Source organism: Salmo trutta, chromosome 12, assembly GCF_901001165.1.
Source record: "Salmo trutta chromosome 12, fSalTru1.1, whole genome shotgun sequence".
In the NCBI taxonomy this organism is placed as follows: Eukaryota; Metazoa; Chordata; class Actinopteri; order Salmoniformes; family Salmonidae; genus Salmo; species Salmo trutta.
The window spans coordinates 84,450,990-84,464,592 of NC_042968.1; the positions used below are offsets into that span (position 1 = coordinate 84,450,990).

At 41.1% G+C, this 13,603-nt stretch overlaps 1 protein-coding gene across 2 annotated transcripts in view; it reads right to left on the reverse strand.

Annotated features, from left to right (window-relative positions):
* LOC115204493 (mitogen-activated protein kinase kinase kinase kinase 2) overlaps positions 1-13,603 on the reverse strand; it is a 31,971-nt gene that overhangs the window by 14,497 nt on the left and 3,871 nt on the right. The window contains exons 5-20 of one of the 2 annotated variants that reach the window (XM_029770122.1): positions 13,401-13,456; positions 11,908-11,955; positions 11,645-11,687; positions 11,442-11,514; positions 11,221-11,352; positions 10,994-11,056; positions 9,304-9,385; positions 9,040-9,150; positions 8,800-8,878; positions 6,657-6,715; positions 6,500-6,546; positions 6,363-6,401; positions 2,041-2,074; positions 1,736-1,949; positions 1,451-1,557; positions 1,310-1,351 (exon numbers count right to left, since the gene is read on the reverse strand). In XM_029770122.1, coding sequence (XP_029625982.1) covers positions 1,310-1,351; positions 1,451-1,557; positions 1,736-1,949; positions 2,041-2,074; positions 6,363-6,401; positions 6,500-6,546; positions 6,657-6,715; positions 8,800-8,878; positions 9,040-9,150; positions 9,304-9,385; positions 10,994-11,056; positions 11,221-11,352; positions 11,442-11,514; positions 11,645-11,687; positions 11,908-11,955; positions 13,401-13,456 — 1,229 coding nt within the window. Of the gene's footprint in view, positions 1-1,309; positions 1,352-1,450; positions 1,558-1,735; positions 1,959-2,040; positions 2,075-6,362; positions 6,402-6,499; positions 6,547-6,656; positions 6,716-8,799; positions 8,879-9,039; positions 9,151-9,303; positions 9,386-10,993; positions 11,057-11,220; positions 11,353-11,441; positions 11,515-11,644; positions 11,688-11,907; positions 11,956-13,400; positions 13,457-13,603 lie in introns of both variants that reach the window. The other variant, XM_029770121.1, reaches the window with a different exon arrangement.

A 13,603-nucleotide genomic window follows, 5' to 3' on the forward strand; every position in this document is an offset into this window, starting at 1 on the left:
ACTAAGCTGCTTGGCGATGGTCTTGTAGCCCATTCCAGCCTTGTGTAGGTCTACAATCTTGTCCCTCACATCCTTGGAGAGCTCTTTGGTCTTGGCCATGGTGGAGAGTTTGGAATCTGATTGATTGATTGCTTCTGTGGACAGGTGTCTTTTTTACAGGTAACAAGCTGCGGTTAGGAGCACTCCCTTTAAGAGTGTGCTCCTAATCTCAGCTCGTTACCTGTATAAAAGACTCCTGGGATCCAGAAATCTTTCTGATTGAGAGGGGGTCAAATACTTATTTCCCTCATTAAAATGCAAACCAATTTATAACATTTCTGACGTGTTTTTCTGGATATTTTTGTTTTTATTCTGTCTCTCACTGTTCAAATAAACCTACCATTAAAATTATAGACTGATCCTTTCTTTGTCAGTGGGCAAACGTACAAAATCAGCAGGGGATCAAATACTTTTTTCCCCCACTGTATAGATTATTTTTCTTTAGCTTAGTCACATGATTTCCTAATTTGCAGTACGTTTGCCAATCAGTCGGGCTGCCAGACTTATTTGCCATACCTTTTGCTTCATCCCCCTCAACCATACAAATTTTCAATTCCTCATCAATTCAAGGAGATTTAACAGTTTTTTGTTATTTTCTTAACGGGTGCGTGCTTATTAGTAACTGGAATAAGCAATTTCATAAATGTGTCAAGCGCAGCATCTGCTTGCTCCTCATTACACACCACAGACCAGCAAATATTCTTTACATCATCAACATATTAATCACTACAAAAAAACGTATTGTATGACCTCTTATACACAATATTAGGTCCAGGATCCCTGCACATTGTAAATATGGTATTGGAACTGACCCTGGATATAGTATGCTTATCCCTATACATATCTACCTCCATCCCTCCAGGATCCCTGCACATTGTAAATATGGTATTGGAACTGACCCTGGATATAGTATGCTTATCCCTATACATATCTACCTCCATCCCTCCAGGATCCCTGCACATTGTAAATATGGTATTGAACTGACCCTGGATATAGTATGCTTATCCCTATACATATCTACCTCCATCCCTCCAGGATCCCTGCACATTGTAAATATGGTATTGAACTGACCCTGGATGTAGTATGCTTAATTACTTATTGTGTTCTTATGTCACGTGTTTTTTTCCCTAGTATTAAATTGTTATAGATCATTGCATTTTGGGGTTTTGAGTTTGCAAGAAAGGCGTTTCACTGTACTTTTGCACATGACATTAAAACTAAACAGGTATTTTCTTTTTTGGTGGCTGTATATCCAGACATCTTGACTTACATGGACTTTGGGCGTGGGTGGAAGTCCATGGCAATCACCTCTCTGAAGAAAAAACAAATTCCACGATAGATAATCTGTCATTATGTGTGCACAAAATATTAATTGAAAAGTGTTGTCAGTGACTTGTTGATGGTGTCTCACCGAGTCCTCAGTTTTCCTCCTCAGTGTGCTCCATTCTGGAGACAGTGGGGGCCCCAGGGCCATGTAGGGTGTCTCTCCCGGCCAAAGTCCCTCTGGCTCACTGCCCTCTGCAGGAACACACAGACCCATCAGTGCGGCATAGCGTCTCAGGATTATGGGTTTGAGACTATTCTTAATTGGTCATGCAGAGAGTATACATGAAAAGCAGTTGATTTCACTACTTGTTCCGCGATGATGTCATAGATTGTTTTAGCGTTCCTGGATGTGTTGTGTGCGGTGCTGTACCTTCAAACGAGCAGTTGGAGGAAAGTGAGAGGTCAGAGAAGATGGTGGAGTTGAAGAGAGAGGGTTCAGCCAGGGCAGAGTCTGTGTCTGGATGTGTGACAGTGGGAGGAGTCGAGTCAGTGGATGGGGAGATGTTATGCCTTAAGGCAGGGCTGAGGACCCCACTCCGCTTCACGGTACCACTTTTATCCATATCCTCATCTTCAGGAGAGTGCTGCAACAGATGAACACAGACACTGGTGTGGTTCCAAAGAAACATTGTTGAGTGCCTGAGAGGCTGATGATAGTCTGTAGTTCTCTCTTACCTCAGCAGAGGGCGCTCCCTTTATGGTTAACCTCCTGCAAAGAACATCAAACAGACACAAATATACTATGTTATGGGAATTAAACATGTCTAGTGGTGTGAATGTGCAGTATTGTTTTACTTGGTAGGTTTGTTTGTAATGGAAATTATATTTTGTTCCTTTGGTGTGTTATTGCCTTCCAGACACAACACAGTAGGTATTTCACCTTCCAGACACAACACAGTAGGTATTAGGTATTTCACCTTCCAGACACAACACAGTAGGTATTAGGTATTTCACCTTCCAGACACAACACAGTAGGTATTAGGTATTTCACCTTCCAGACACAACACAGTAGGTATTAGGTATTTTACCTTCCAGACACAACACAGTAGGTATTAGGTATTTTACCTTCCAGACACAACACAGTAGGTATTAGGTATTTCACCTTCCAGACACAACACAGTAGGTATTAGGTATTTCACCTTCCAGACACAACACAGTAGGTATTAGGTATTTTACCTTCCAGACACAACACAGTAGGTATTAGGTATTTCACCTTCCAGACACAACACAGTAGGTATTAGGTATTTCACCTTCCAGACACAACACAGTAGGTATTAGGTATTTCACCTTCCAGACACAACACAGTAGGTATTAGGTATTTCACCTTCCAGACACAACACAGTAGGTATTAGGTATTTCACCTTCCAGACACAACACAGTAGGTATTAGGTATTTCACCTTCCAGACACAACACAGTAGGTATTAGGTATTTTACCTTCCAGACACAACACAGTAGGTATTAGGTATTTCACCTTCCAGACACAACACAGTAGGTATTAGGTATTTCACCTTCCAGACACAACACAGTAGGTATTAGGTATTTCACCTTCCAGACACAACACAGTAGGTATTAGGTATTTCACCTTCCAGACACAACACAGTAGGTATTAGGTATTTCACCTTCCAGACACAACACAGTAGGTATTAGGTATTTCACCTTCCAGACACAACACAGTAGGTATTAGGTATTTCACCTTCCAGACACAACACAGTAGGTATTAGGTATTTCACCTTCCAGACACAACACAGTAGGTATTAGGTATTTCACCTTCCAGACACAACACAGTAGGTATTAGGTATTTTACCTTCCAGACACAACACAGTAGGTATTAGGTATTTCACCTTCCAGACACAACACAGTAGGTATTAGGTATTTCACCTTCCAGACACAACACAGTAGGTATTAGGTATTTCACCTTCCAGACACAACACAGTAGGTATTAGGTATTTCACCTTCCAGACACAACACAGTAGGTATTAGGTATTTCACCTTCCAGACACAACACAGTAGGTATTAGGTATTTCACCTTCCAGACACAACACAGTAGGTATTAGGTATTTCACCTTCCAGACACAACACAGTAGGTATTAGGTATTTCACCTTCCAGACACAACACAGTAGGTATTAGGTATTTCACCTTCCAGACACAACACAGTAGGTATTAGGTATTTCACCTTCCAGACACAACACAGTAGGTATTAGGTATTTCACCTTCCAGACACAACACAGTAGGTATTAGGTATTTCACCTTCCAGACACAACACAGTAGGTATTAGGTATTTCACCTTCCAGACACAACACAGTAGGTATTAGGTATTTCACCTTCCAGACACAACACAGTAGGTATTAGGTATTTCACCTTCCAGACACAACACAGTAGGTATTAGGTATTTCACCTTCCAGACACAACACAGTAGGTATTAGGTATTTCACCTTCCAGATACAACACAGTAGGTATTAGGTATTTCACCTTCCAGACACAACACAGTAGGTATTAGGTATTTCACCTTCCAGACACAACACAGTAGGTATTAGGTATTTTACCTTCCAGACACAACACAGTAGGTATTAGGTATTTTACCTTCCAGACACAACACAGTAGGTATTAGGTATTTCACCTTCCAGACACAACACAGTAGGTATTAGGTATTTCACCTTCCAGACACAACACAGTAGGTATTAGGTATTTCACCTTCCAGACACAACACAGTAGGTATTAGGTATTTCACCTTCCAGACACAACACAGTAGGTATTAGGTATTTCACCTTCCAGACACAACACAGTAGGTATTAGGTATTTCACCTTCCAGACACAACACAGTAGGTATTAGGTATTTCACCTTCCAGACACAACACAGTAGGTATTAGGTATTTCACCTTCCAGACACAACACAGTAGGTATTAGGTATTTTACCTTCCAGACACAACACAGTAGGTATTAGGTATTTCACCTTCCAGACACAACACAGTAGGTATTAGGTATTTCACCTTCCAGACACAACACAGTAGGTATTAGGTATTTTACCTTCCAGACACAACACAGTAGGTATTAGGTATTTCACCTTCCAGACACAACACAGTAGTTATTAGGTATTTCACCTTCCAGACACAATACAGTAGGTATTAGGTATTTCACCTTCCAGACACAACACAGTAGGTATTAGGTATTTCACCTTCCAGACACAACACAGTAGGTATTAGGTATTTCACCTTCCAGACACAATACAGTAGGTATTAGGTATTTCACCTTCCAGACACAATACAGTAGGTATTAGGTATTTCACCTTCCAGACACAATACAGTAGGTATTAGGTATTTCACCTTCCAGACACAACACAGTAGGTATTAGGTATTTCACCTTCCAGACACAACACAGTAGGTATTAGGTATTTCACCTTCCAGACACAACACAGTAGGTATTAGGTATTTTACCTTCCAGACACAACACAGTAGGTATTAGGTATTTTACCTTCCAGACACAACACAGTAGGTATTAGGTAGTTCACCTTCCAGATACAACATAGTAGGTATTAGGTATTTTACCTTCCAGACACAACACAGTAGGTATTTCACCTTCCAGACACAACACAGTAGGTATTTCACCTTCCAGACACAATACAGTAGGTATTAGGTATTTTACCTTCCAGACACAATACAGTAGGTATTAGGTATTTCACCTTCCAGACACAACACAGTAGGTATTAGGTATTTTACCTTCCAGACACAACACAGTAGGTATTAGGTATTTTACCTTCCAGACACAACACAGTAGGTATTAGGTATTTCACCTTCCAGACACAACACAGTAGGTATTAGGTATTTCACCTTCCAGACACAACACAGTAGGTATTAGGTATTTCACCTTCCAGACACAATACAGTAGGTATTAGGTATTTCACCTTCCAGACACAATACAGTAGGTATTAGGTATTTTACCTTCCAGACACAACACAGTAGGTATTAGGTATTTCACCTTCCAGATACAATACAGTAGGTATTAGGTATTTCACCTTCCAGACACAATACAGTAGGTATTTCACCTTCCAGACACAACACAGTAGGTATTAGGTATTTCACCTTCCAGACACAATACAGTAGGTATTAGGTATTTTACCTTCCAGACACAATACAGTAGGTATTAGGTATTTTACCTTCCAGACAACACAGTAGGTATTAGGTATTTCACCTTCCAGACACAACACAGTAGGTATTAGGTATTTCACCTTCCAGACACAACACAGTAGGTATTAGGTATTTCACCTTCCAGACACAATACAGTAGGTATTAGGTATTTCACCTTCCAGACACAACACAGTAGGTATTAGGTATTTCACCTTCCAGACACAATACAGTAGGTATTAGGTATTTCACCTTCCAGACACAACACAGTAGGTATTAGGTATTTCACCTTCCAGACACAACACAGTAGGTATTAGGCATTTTACCTTCCAGACACAACACAGTAGGTATTAGGTATTTTACCTTCCAGACACAACACAGTAGGTATTAGGTATTTCACCTTCCAGACACAACACAGTAGGTATTAGGTATTTTACCTTCCAGACACAACACAGTAGGTATTAGGTACTTCACCTTCCAGACACAACACAGTAGGTATTAGGTATTTCACCTTCCAGACACAACACAGTAGGTATTAGGTATTTCACCTTCCAGACACAACACAGTAGGTATTAGGTATTTCACCTTCCAGACACAATACAGTAGGTATTAGGTATTTCACCTTCCAGACACAACACAGTAGGTATTAGGTATTTCACCTTCCAGACACAACACAGTAGGTATTAGGTATTTCACCTTCCAGACACAACACAGTAGGTATTAGGTATTTTACCTTCCAGACACAACACAGTAGGTATTAGGTATTTCACCTTCCAGACACAACACAGTAGGTATTAGGTATTTCACCTTCCAGACACAACACAGTAGGTAGGTAAGTGCTATAAAGAGATGTATATGGAATGTCTTATAGCCTCACCTTTCAAGTAACGCTTCCTCAACACACTCCAGTAGACTTCTGCACCTCAAATGTAGAGTAGATTCGGTTATTATTGCTTTCATTAGTGATTTATTACGGCTGACATCACATAGGAAGTGTGAGAAATAATAGCTTACGGTGAGTTCTCCTCATCTCCTGTAATGCTCCATTCGTCATACGATCCCTATTGGGGAAAATATGTTAATGTACTGACAATATGACAAATAAATGAATTGCTTTTCTATGTTCAACATGCTGTTTGTAGAACATAGAGGTTAGACAGATAATTCTCACCAGGTCAGGAGAGAGCTCAGTTTCCTTCCTCATGGGAGGCCCAAATTTCAGCAGATCAACTGGAAAACACATATACAATTATGATCCAGAAGAACCACCTTTAAAATAAACTCAGCAAAAAAAAAACAAGAAACGTCCCTTTTTCAGGACCCCGTCTTTCAAAGATAATTCGTAAAAATCCAAATGACTTCACAGATCTTCATTGTAAAGGGTTTAAACTCTATTTCCCATGCTTGTTCAATGAACCATAAACAATTAAAATGAACATGCACCTGTGGAACGGTCCTTAAGACTAACAGCTTACAGACGGTAGGCAATTAAGGTCACAGTTATGAAAACTTAGGACACTAAAGAGGCCTTTCTACTGACATTGAAAAACACCAAAAGAAAGATGCCCAGGGTCCCTGCTCATCTGCGTGAATGTGCCTTAGGCATGCTGCAAGAAAGCATGAGGACTGCAGATGTGGCCAGGGCAATAAACTGCAATGTCCGTACTGTGAGACGCCTAAGACAGAGCTACAGCGCTACAGGACAGACAGCTGATTGTCCTCGCAGTAGCCGACCACGTGTAACAACACCTGCACAGGATTGGTACATCCGAACATCACACCTGCGGGACAGGTACAGGATGGCAACAACAACTGCCCGAGTTACACCAGGAACGCACAATCCCTTCATCAGTGCTCAGACTGTCCACAATAGGCTGAGAGAGGCTGAACTGAGGGCCTGTTGTAAGGCAGGTCCTCACCAGACATCACCGGCAACAACGTCGCCTATGGGCACAAACCCACCGTTGCTAGACCAGACAGGACTGGCAAAAAATGCTCTTCACTGACGAGTCGCAGTTATGTCTCACCAGGGGTGATGGTCGGATTCGCATTTATCGTCGAAGGAATGAGCGTTACACCGAGGCCTATATTCTGTAGCGAGATCGATTTGGAGGTGGAGGGTCCGTCATGGTCTGGGGCGGTGTGCATTACAGGGAAGACATCCTCCTCCCTCATGTGGTACCCTTCCTACATGCTCATCCTGACATGACCCTCCAGCATGACAATGCCACCAGCCATAGTGCTCATTCTGTGCGTGATTTCCTGCAAGACAGGAATATCAGTGTTCTGCCATGGCCAGCGAAGAGCATGGATCTCAATCCCATTGAGCACGTATCTGGGACCTGGTGGATCAGAGGGTGAGGGCTAGGGCCATTCCCCCCAGAAATGTCTGGGAACTTGCAAGTGCCTTGGTGGAAGAGTGGGGTGACATCTCACAGCAAGAACTGGCAAATCTGGTGCAGTCCATGAGGAGGAGATGCACTGCAGTACTTAATGTAGCTGGTGGCCACACCAGATGCTGACTGTTACTTTTGATTTTGATCCCCCCTTTGTTCAGGGACACATTATTCCATTTCTGTTAGTCACATGTCTGTGGAACTTGTTCGGTTTATGTCTCAGTTGCTGAATCTTGTTATGTTTATACAAATATTTACACATGTTAAGTTTGCTGAAAATAAACGCAGTTGACAGTGAGAGGACGTTTCTTTTTTTGCTGAGTTTGAAATAAACTCTCTAGTAGATAATCATCATTACCATCATCATCATTATAATCATATATTTTTGTTCTGACAATGATATGAGATACCGGTAAACAAAAAACACACTTGTTCTCACACTACCTTCTTTAATTTTCTGTGAATAGATGCTTAGTCTTGGTGCCAGTGACTATCCCCTCGTGTTCTACTGACCTTGGCTGCTTGCCCCTGCATGCTGTAATGTAATGCTACATTGGCCATAACAATGGCTCATCAGTAACAGAGTCCTTCAGGAGCTGTGCTTAGAGGGCATGGATCTGAAAGGCTATACAAATGCTGTATCTTAATTTGAGTAGGTGAGTTTGCTACTTCAGGAAAACAATCCTGCAGCAACAGGATGTTAGTTATTATGTGGAATATAATTACATGGACATATTTGTAGAGGTTGATACATTTTTCGTAAGGGAAAATCAATTCTGAAATTTTTAAGCGAAATCACAAACTTCAGAAGCCTTTTTGAACCTCAAATACACTACATGTTTTACATTTCCTGCATTGCAGGAATGTTCTCCCAGAACAGGGTGATCAAATTAAGATCCTACATCTGTAGTTACTCACACTGCTCCTCAGACTGAGTCCTTTGGACCGGCAGGTGTTTCGCTAAGGAATGGATCTTATCAGGGAATGCACTGCACATCTGCAAAACCACACAACAACATACACAGCACATACAGATCATTAGTGACGTATTCATCTTAGTAGTATAGTAATCCATATCATATATTGTTGTGCCCAAGCATACATTTCAGGAAAGGAAAGGTGAGGATAGGATAGGATAGAGGAGGGGGACAAGCTCACGTCAAGATCACTCTCATCCATAGTGTGTGTGGTTTGCAGAACAGGGTTGCTGGCCATGTCCAGCAGTTCAATGGCCAGGGTCCTGGTCAGCAGCTGACTCACAAAGGGGTGCTGAGGAGAAAACATAGATAATGTGGGGAGTGTCTGTCACCCGAAGGACTACCCGACAGTTTTTCCACTAGGGACATGAATTCACCAGTTTTTTATTAACGTTGATGCTATCTTGTTGCTCTCCTCTAAAAGGATAGAACTCTGAGGTAGTACCTGTAACAGTTTCTCCGAACTGGGCCTCTTGCGAGGGTTCTTGGTGAGGGATATTTTCACAAAGCCGTGAAAGTCTGCAGACCTAAACAGATAGTTATTGGTTATTACCACATGGGCTCTGTCATGACGTTGCCCTCTCTCTGGGTACAGAGATCACAGTTGAACCTCCTCCCTCTGCACCAGGCCTTTTCTATGCACCATCCCCCGACCTCTATACTTCTGACACTGCTGTGGTGAGAGGGGTCGTAAAAATTCTAAAGGAGAATGTCCTGCCGCATGGCCCAGTCGAGACAGAGAGGGGTTTCATAGAGAGACAAAGGACATTCTTCCAACTCACAGAATTGGGGAACCGAACGACATTTATGTTCTGGAGAAGGTATAAAAGATCGGTGAAGAACCCAGCTTTGAACTGGTCCGCTTGGTACAATTTTGTGATACTCATTGAAGACAATAGTGCCATATTACCATACTAAGGTTTATATAATAGCCTCAGCTATGGGACTTGCATCTAAATGGTTGTATACAATGATTTAATAAGATTAAAGCTATTTGGAATATGTTGAGAGGCTATGTACTGATGTTAATGTGATAGAATTGTATTTCTGTTCAAAGCTTAACTCAGTCATCGGCACGCCCCCAGGGACACAGACAAGACCTGGCGTCATGAGACAGCCTTTTTCTGTCATTCTGAATAAAACCCCCACCCAGGGTTACTTTCTTCAGACCAGGCCTCCACTCCATTACGAGTTGGCCAATAGGTTTGACCCTGCATCCCTCTACTTAACTTTAACTATACCACGTGGTTAAACTTTTAGACTATCGATACCGACAGAATAATAACAAGTCTTTGATATTAATTAATAGTCTGCAGCTAGAAATTCTATCATTGAGCGCGAAGACCGACGAAACATCTATTCTATAACGACATTATTGAATGTCGCTTTGAAAGATCCATTCTAACCGAGAGAGAGAGAGAGAGAGAACTCTCCAACAGAACGACCTTTCCAACGAAGATCACGACAACACACTGAGCGTAAATATATATATTGATTGCAATTGTTTCCGAATGAGTGAGCGTTCATGTGCAAAGGATTAGCATATCAATTGTTAATATTTATCAACTCTGTAGTGTCTTCTCAGCTGACCCCCACCACCCTTTGTTTAACAAGCCGCCATGCCGGTTTAGCCCACTAGGGCACATTCCTCTACCATTTCTTTGTAACGATAACTACTGTTTGTATGCTTTCTGTGAATTACTTAGTTTAGTAAATAAATGATTTTAAGACAATTGATGTATGGATGACTTTTAGTAAAGACTGGGTTCGTGCAGATACAACAATTTACGACGTTTGGAATGAGACTGGACGCGAGGTAAAATACATCATTTAAACCAGAAGATAATCAGCCTATACTATAATATATAATGTTATAATATAGGAAAGTTATATTAGGAAAATGATAACTTTGTAATCTGAATATTTTCCTTGGTGCCCCGATCTCCTAGTTAATTACAGTTAAACGATGAATCAGTTTAATCACGTAATAATGATAACAGGGAGTTATTTTGATAAACATGTCTTCAGTTTAACGGTGCCCAAAGACACGACAGCTCCTAGACACTCACAGTAACATACAGTATATACTTTCGGTTCTGTAGCTCATGACTTTTTAACTATGAAGTAACTTATACCATTTGGTCTTGTCCTTTAGTTTGGGTGGCTGGAAGCTGCTCTTTGACATCATCATCAAGGCCCTGGAAGAAAACAACAAAATCTTATGTACTTAACCTGTTGATGAAACATGATGCAGTGATAATTATCAAAATTTGATCTGTTAATATGACTGGATAGATGAAACTAGATTTAATCTGTATAATTATAACAATGAGAGGTGACATCCCAGCAACGGTGCCCTCACCTCATGGGGTGCAGGTCAAACATGGGAGGCTGAAGCTCTGCCAGCTCGATAGCTGTGATGCCCACTGCCCAGATGTCACATAGCTGGTTGTAGCCACCTTTCTTCTCCACTGCTGCAACCTCAGGTGCCATCCTAGAAGAGCAAAGCTGCCCGTGGATAACTATGGTAAACCACGATCAATGGCCTTGTTTTGGTACCATGGATGAACTTAGATCACTCACCAGTAAGGCGTGCCTATGAATGACTTCCTCTTGGCAACAGAGGCGTTGATCTCAGCTGCAACGCCAAAATCCGCTGGGGAAAAAAAGATGCCATGAGAGAGTTGGAGAAAAAGTATTTTTGTAAATCTGTTTTTGAGTGTGTCTATGGGAGAGGCAGAGAGGATGTGTGAGAGTGAGTGACAGTGTGAGGGTGGTTGACAGACCCAGTTTGACATCTCCTCGCTCTGTCAGAAGAACATTTGCTCCCTGTGAAAAACCCACAGTGACACAATGAGTGCACTGTCTCATGCCCTCTCATGAGGACCGTCCACAGCTCCAAATACACACACACATCTACACTTAAATATTCGATTTCAGTAAGTATGAAGGAGTAGTTCCAACGCGCCAGACCAAAATGATTCAATTCAGATGAGGGGTAGAATAAATTGTTTACATGTTTTATATCCAACAGGATTCTATACATTACCTTTATGTCTCTATGCATTTTCCCAGTCTCATGTAAGTGATGCAGTCCCTGCAAACACAGAAAACCCTATAACACTGCACTGAAATAAAAGAATGTTGTTAAATGGGGATAAATGGAGAACTCTTGCCCCATAAAGAACCATTGATTTAAGGGGGGGGGGGGGGGGGGGAATTCCTGACATGGCATCTATGATTCTTTAGAATTCTAAAAGGTTCTTGAAATGTATGGAAGCCTGCAGATGTGTTCCTTTCATAGCATACAGCAAGTTTGGCAGTCTTAACTAATGTTGATTTTTCAGTGTAACATTTCTAGTGTTGATTCAAAAGTTTATTTAACACTGTAAAGAGTTAAAGTACAACACACTGGTGTAAAATACATTAAGTGTTGGTGTTAATAACCAGAGTTGAACCAAAACCACGCTCATAATTATTATATTTCCCAGCATGCTCTATTGCAGGTTGGTTTTTAGAATTGTTTGTTTCAATATCTATGTTTTTGCATGCACATTGATTGATTAATTGAATCACATGCTACTCAAATATATAGCATTCATTTTCCTAAACTATTCCAATCTGTTACTTGGACTTATTGCATCAGTTAGTGTTCCAGTTAAGATGTTTAAGGTAGTCTCATACCTTAATCTTCTCAACCCTGGTAGTCATTCTGAATGCAGGTTGCATGTGAATAAAAATTCCAAATGTTGGATATCCCCACTCTGGCTGGATTCCAATAGGAATTACATGTCACTTTGAAAGCCAGCTTAATGTCATTTAAAAGGCCTGATGTGGCCTGTAAACTATGAGTTTCAGGCCACTGTATTAGGGTAAAACTAGGCCCTTAAAAGAAGTCCTTACGAAATATGTATTGTTTTGTCACTTTGTGAAGGCCACAGGACTGTAAATGAATGAATGCAACAACCATGTCTCATTTGCAAACACAGTCATGGGTGGTACTGGTAACTCAAAAATTCATTCAAAAGGCACTCTGAGAAATATGCAAATAAGGCTTAAAACACTACAGCAGGTCTATTCAATTCCAGTCCTGGAGGGCCGAAACATTTCTGGTTTGGATTTTTGCATGGTTCTTCGGAGACCCTAAAATGGTTACCCTATGGCCCTCAAACTCAACTCTGGACCTCAAAGCCAGTTCCACTGCTTTTTTTCACTGTTCCCCTCTAATCAGGGACTGATTTAGTCCTGAGACACCAGGTGGGTACAATTAATTATCAGGTAGAAGAAAAAACCAGCAGGCTCCAGACCTCGTAGGGTAAGAGTTGAATACCCATGCCCTATGGCATTGCTCTCAAGAACCTTATTTGGTTCCAACTTGCACCTTTATTTTTTAGACTATGGCACTGTACCTCAGAGCAACAGTCAAGCATGATGTCTGCATTTATAATGTGAATAATGTTATATCCAAATGGAAAGTTTCACAATAGAAAATGGTTGAACGCCTCAGCCAATGAATAAAGCTGCATATAATTTCATGCTTACCTGTAGTGTTTCCCTGCACACATATGCAATCTGCCTCTCATTCAGGGGGCCAGTAACTATGGAAACATACAAATTAAGTATGTCAGGGCCATCATTTTAAAAAATGAATGATGTACACAGTAGTAACTGATATCATTTGTTTATTTTAAGGGATAGATCAGCTGTAATATTGTGGATTCCAACAATGTAATTGTCTGCATCAT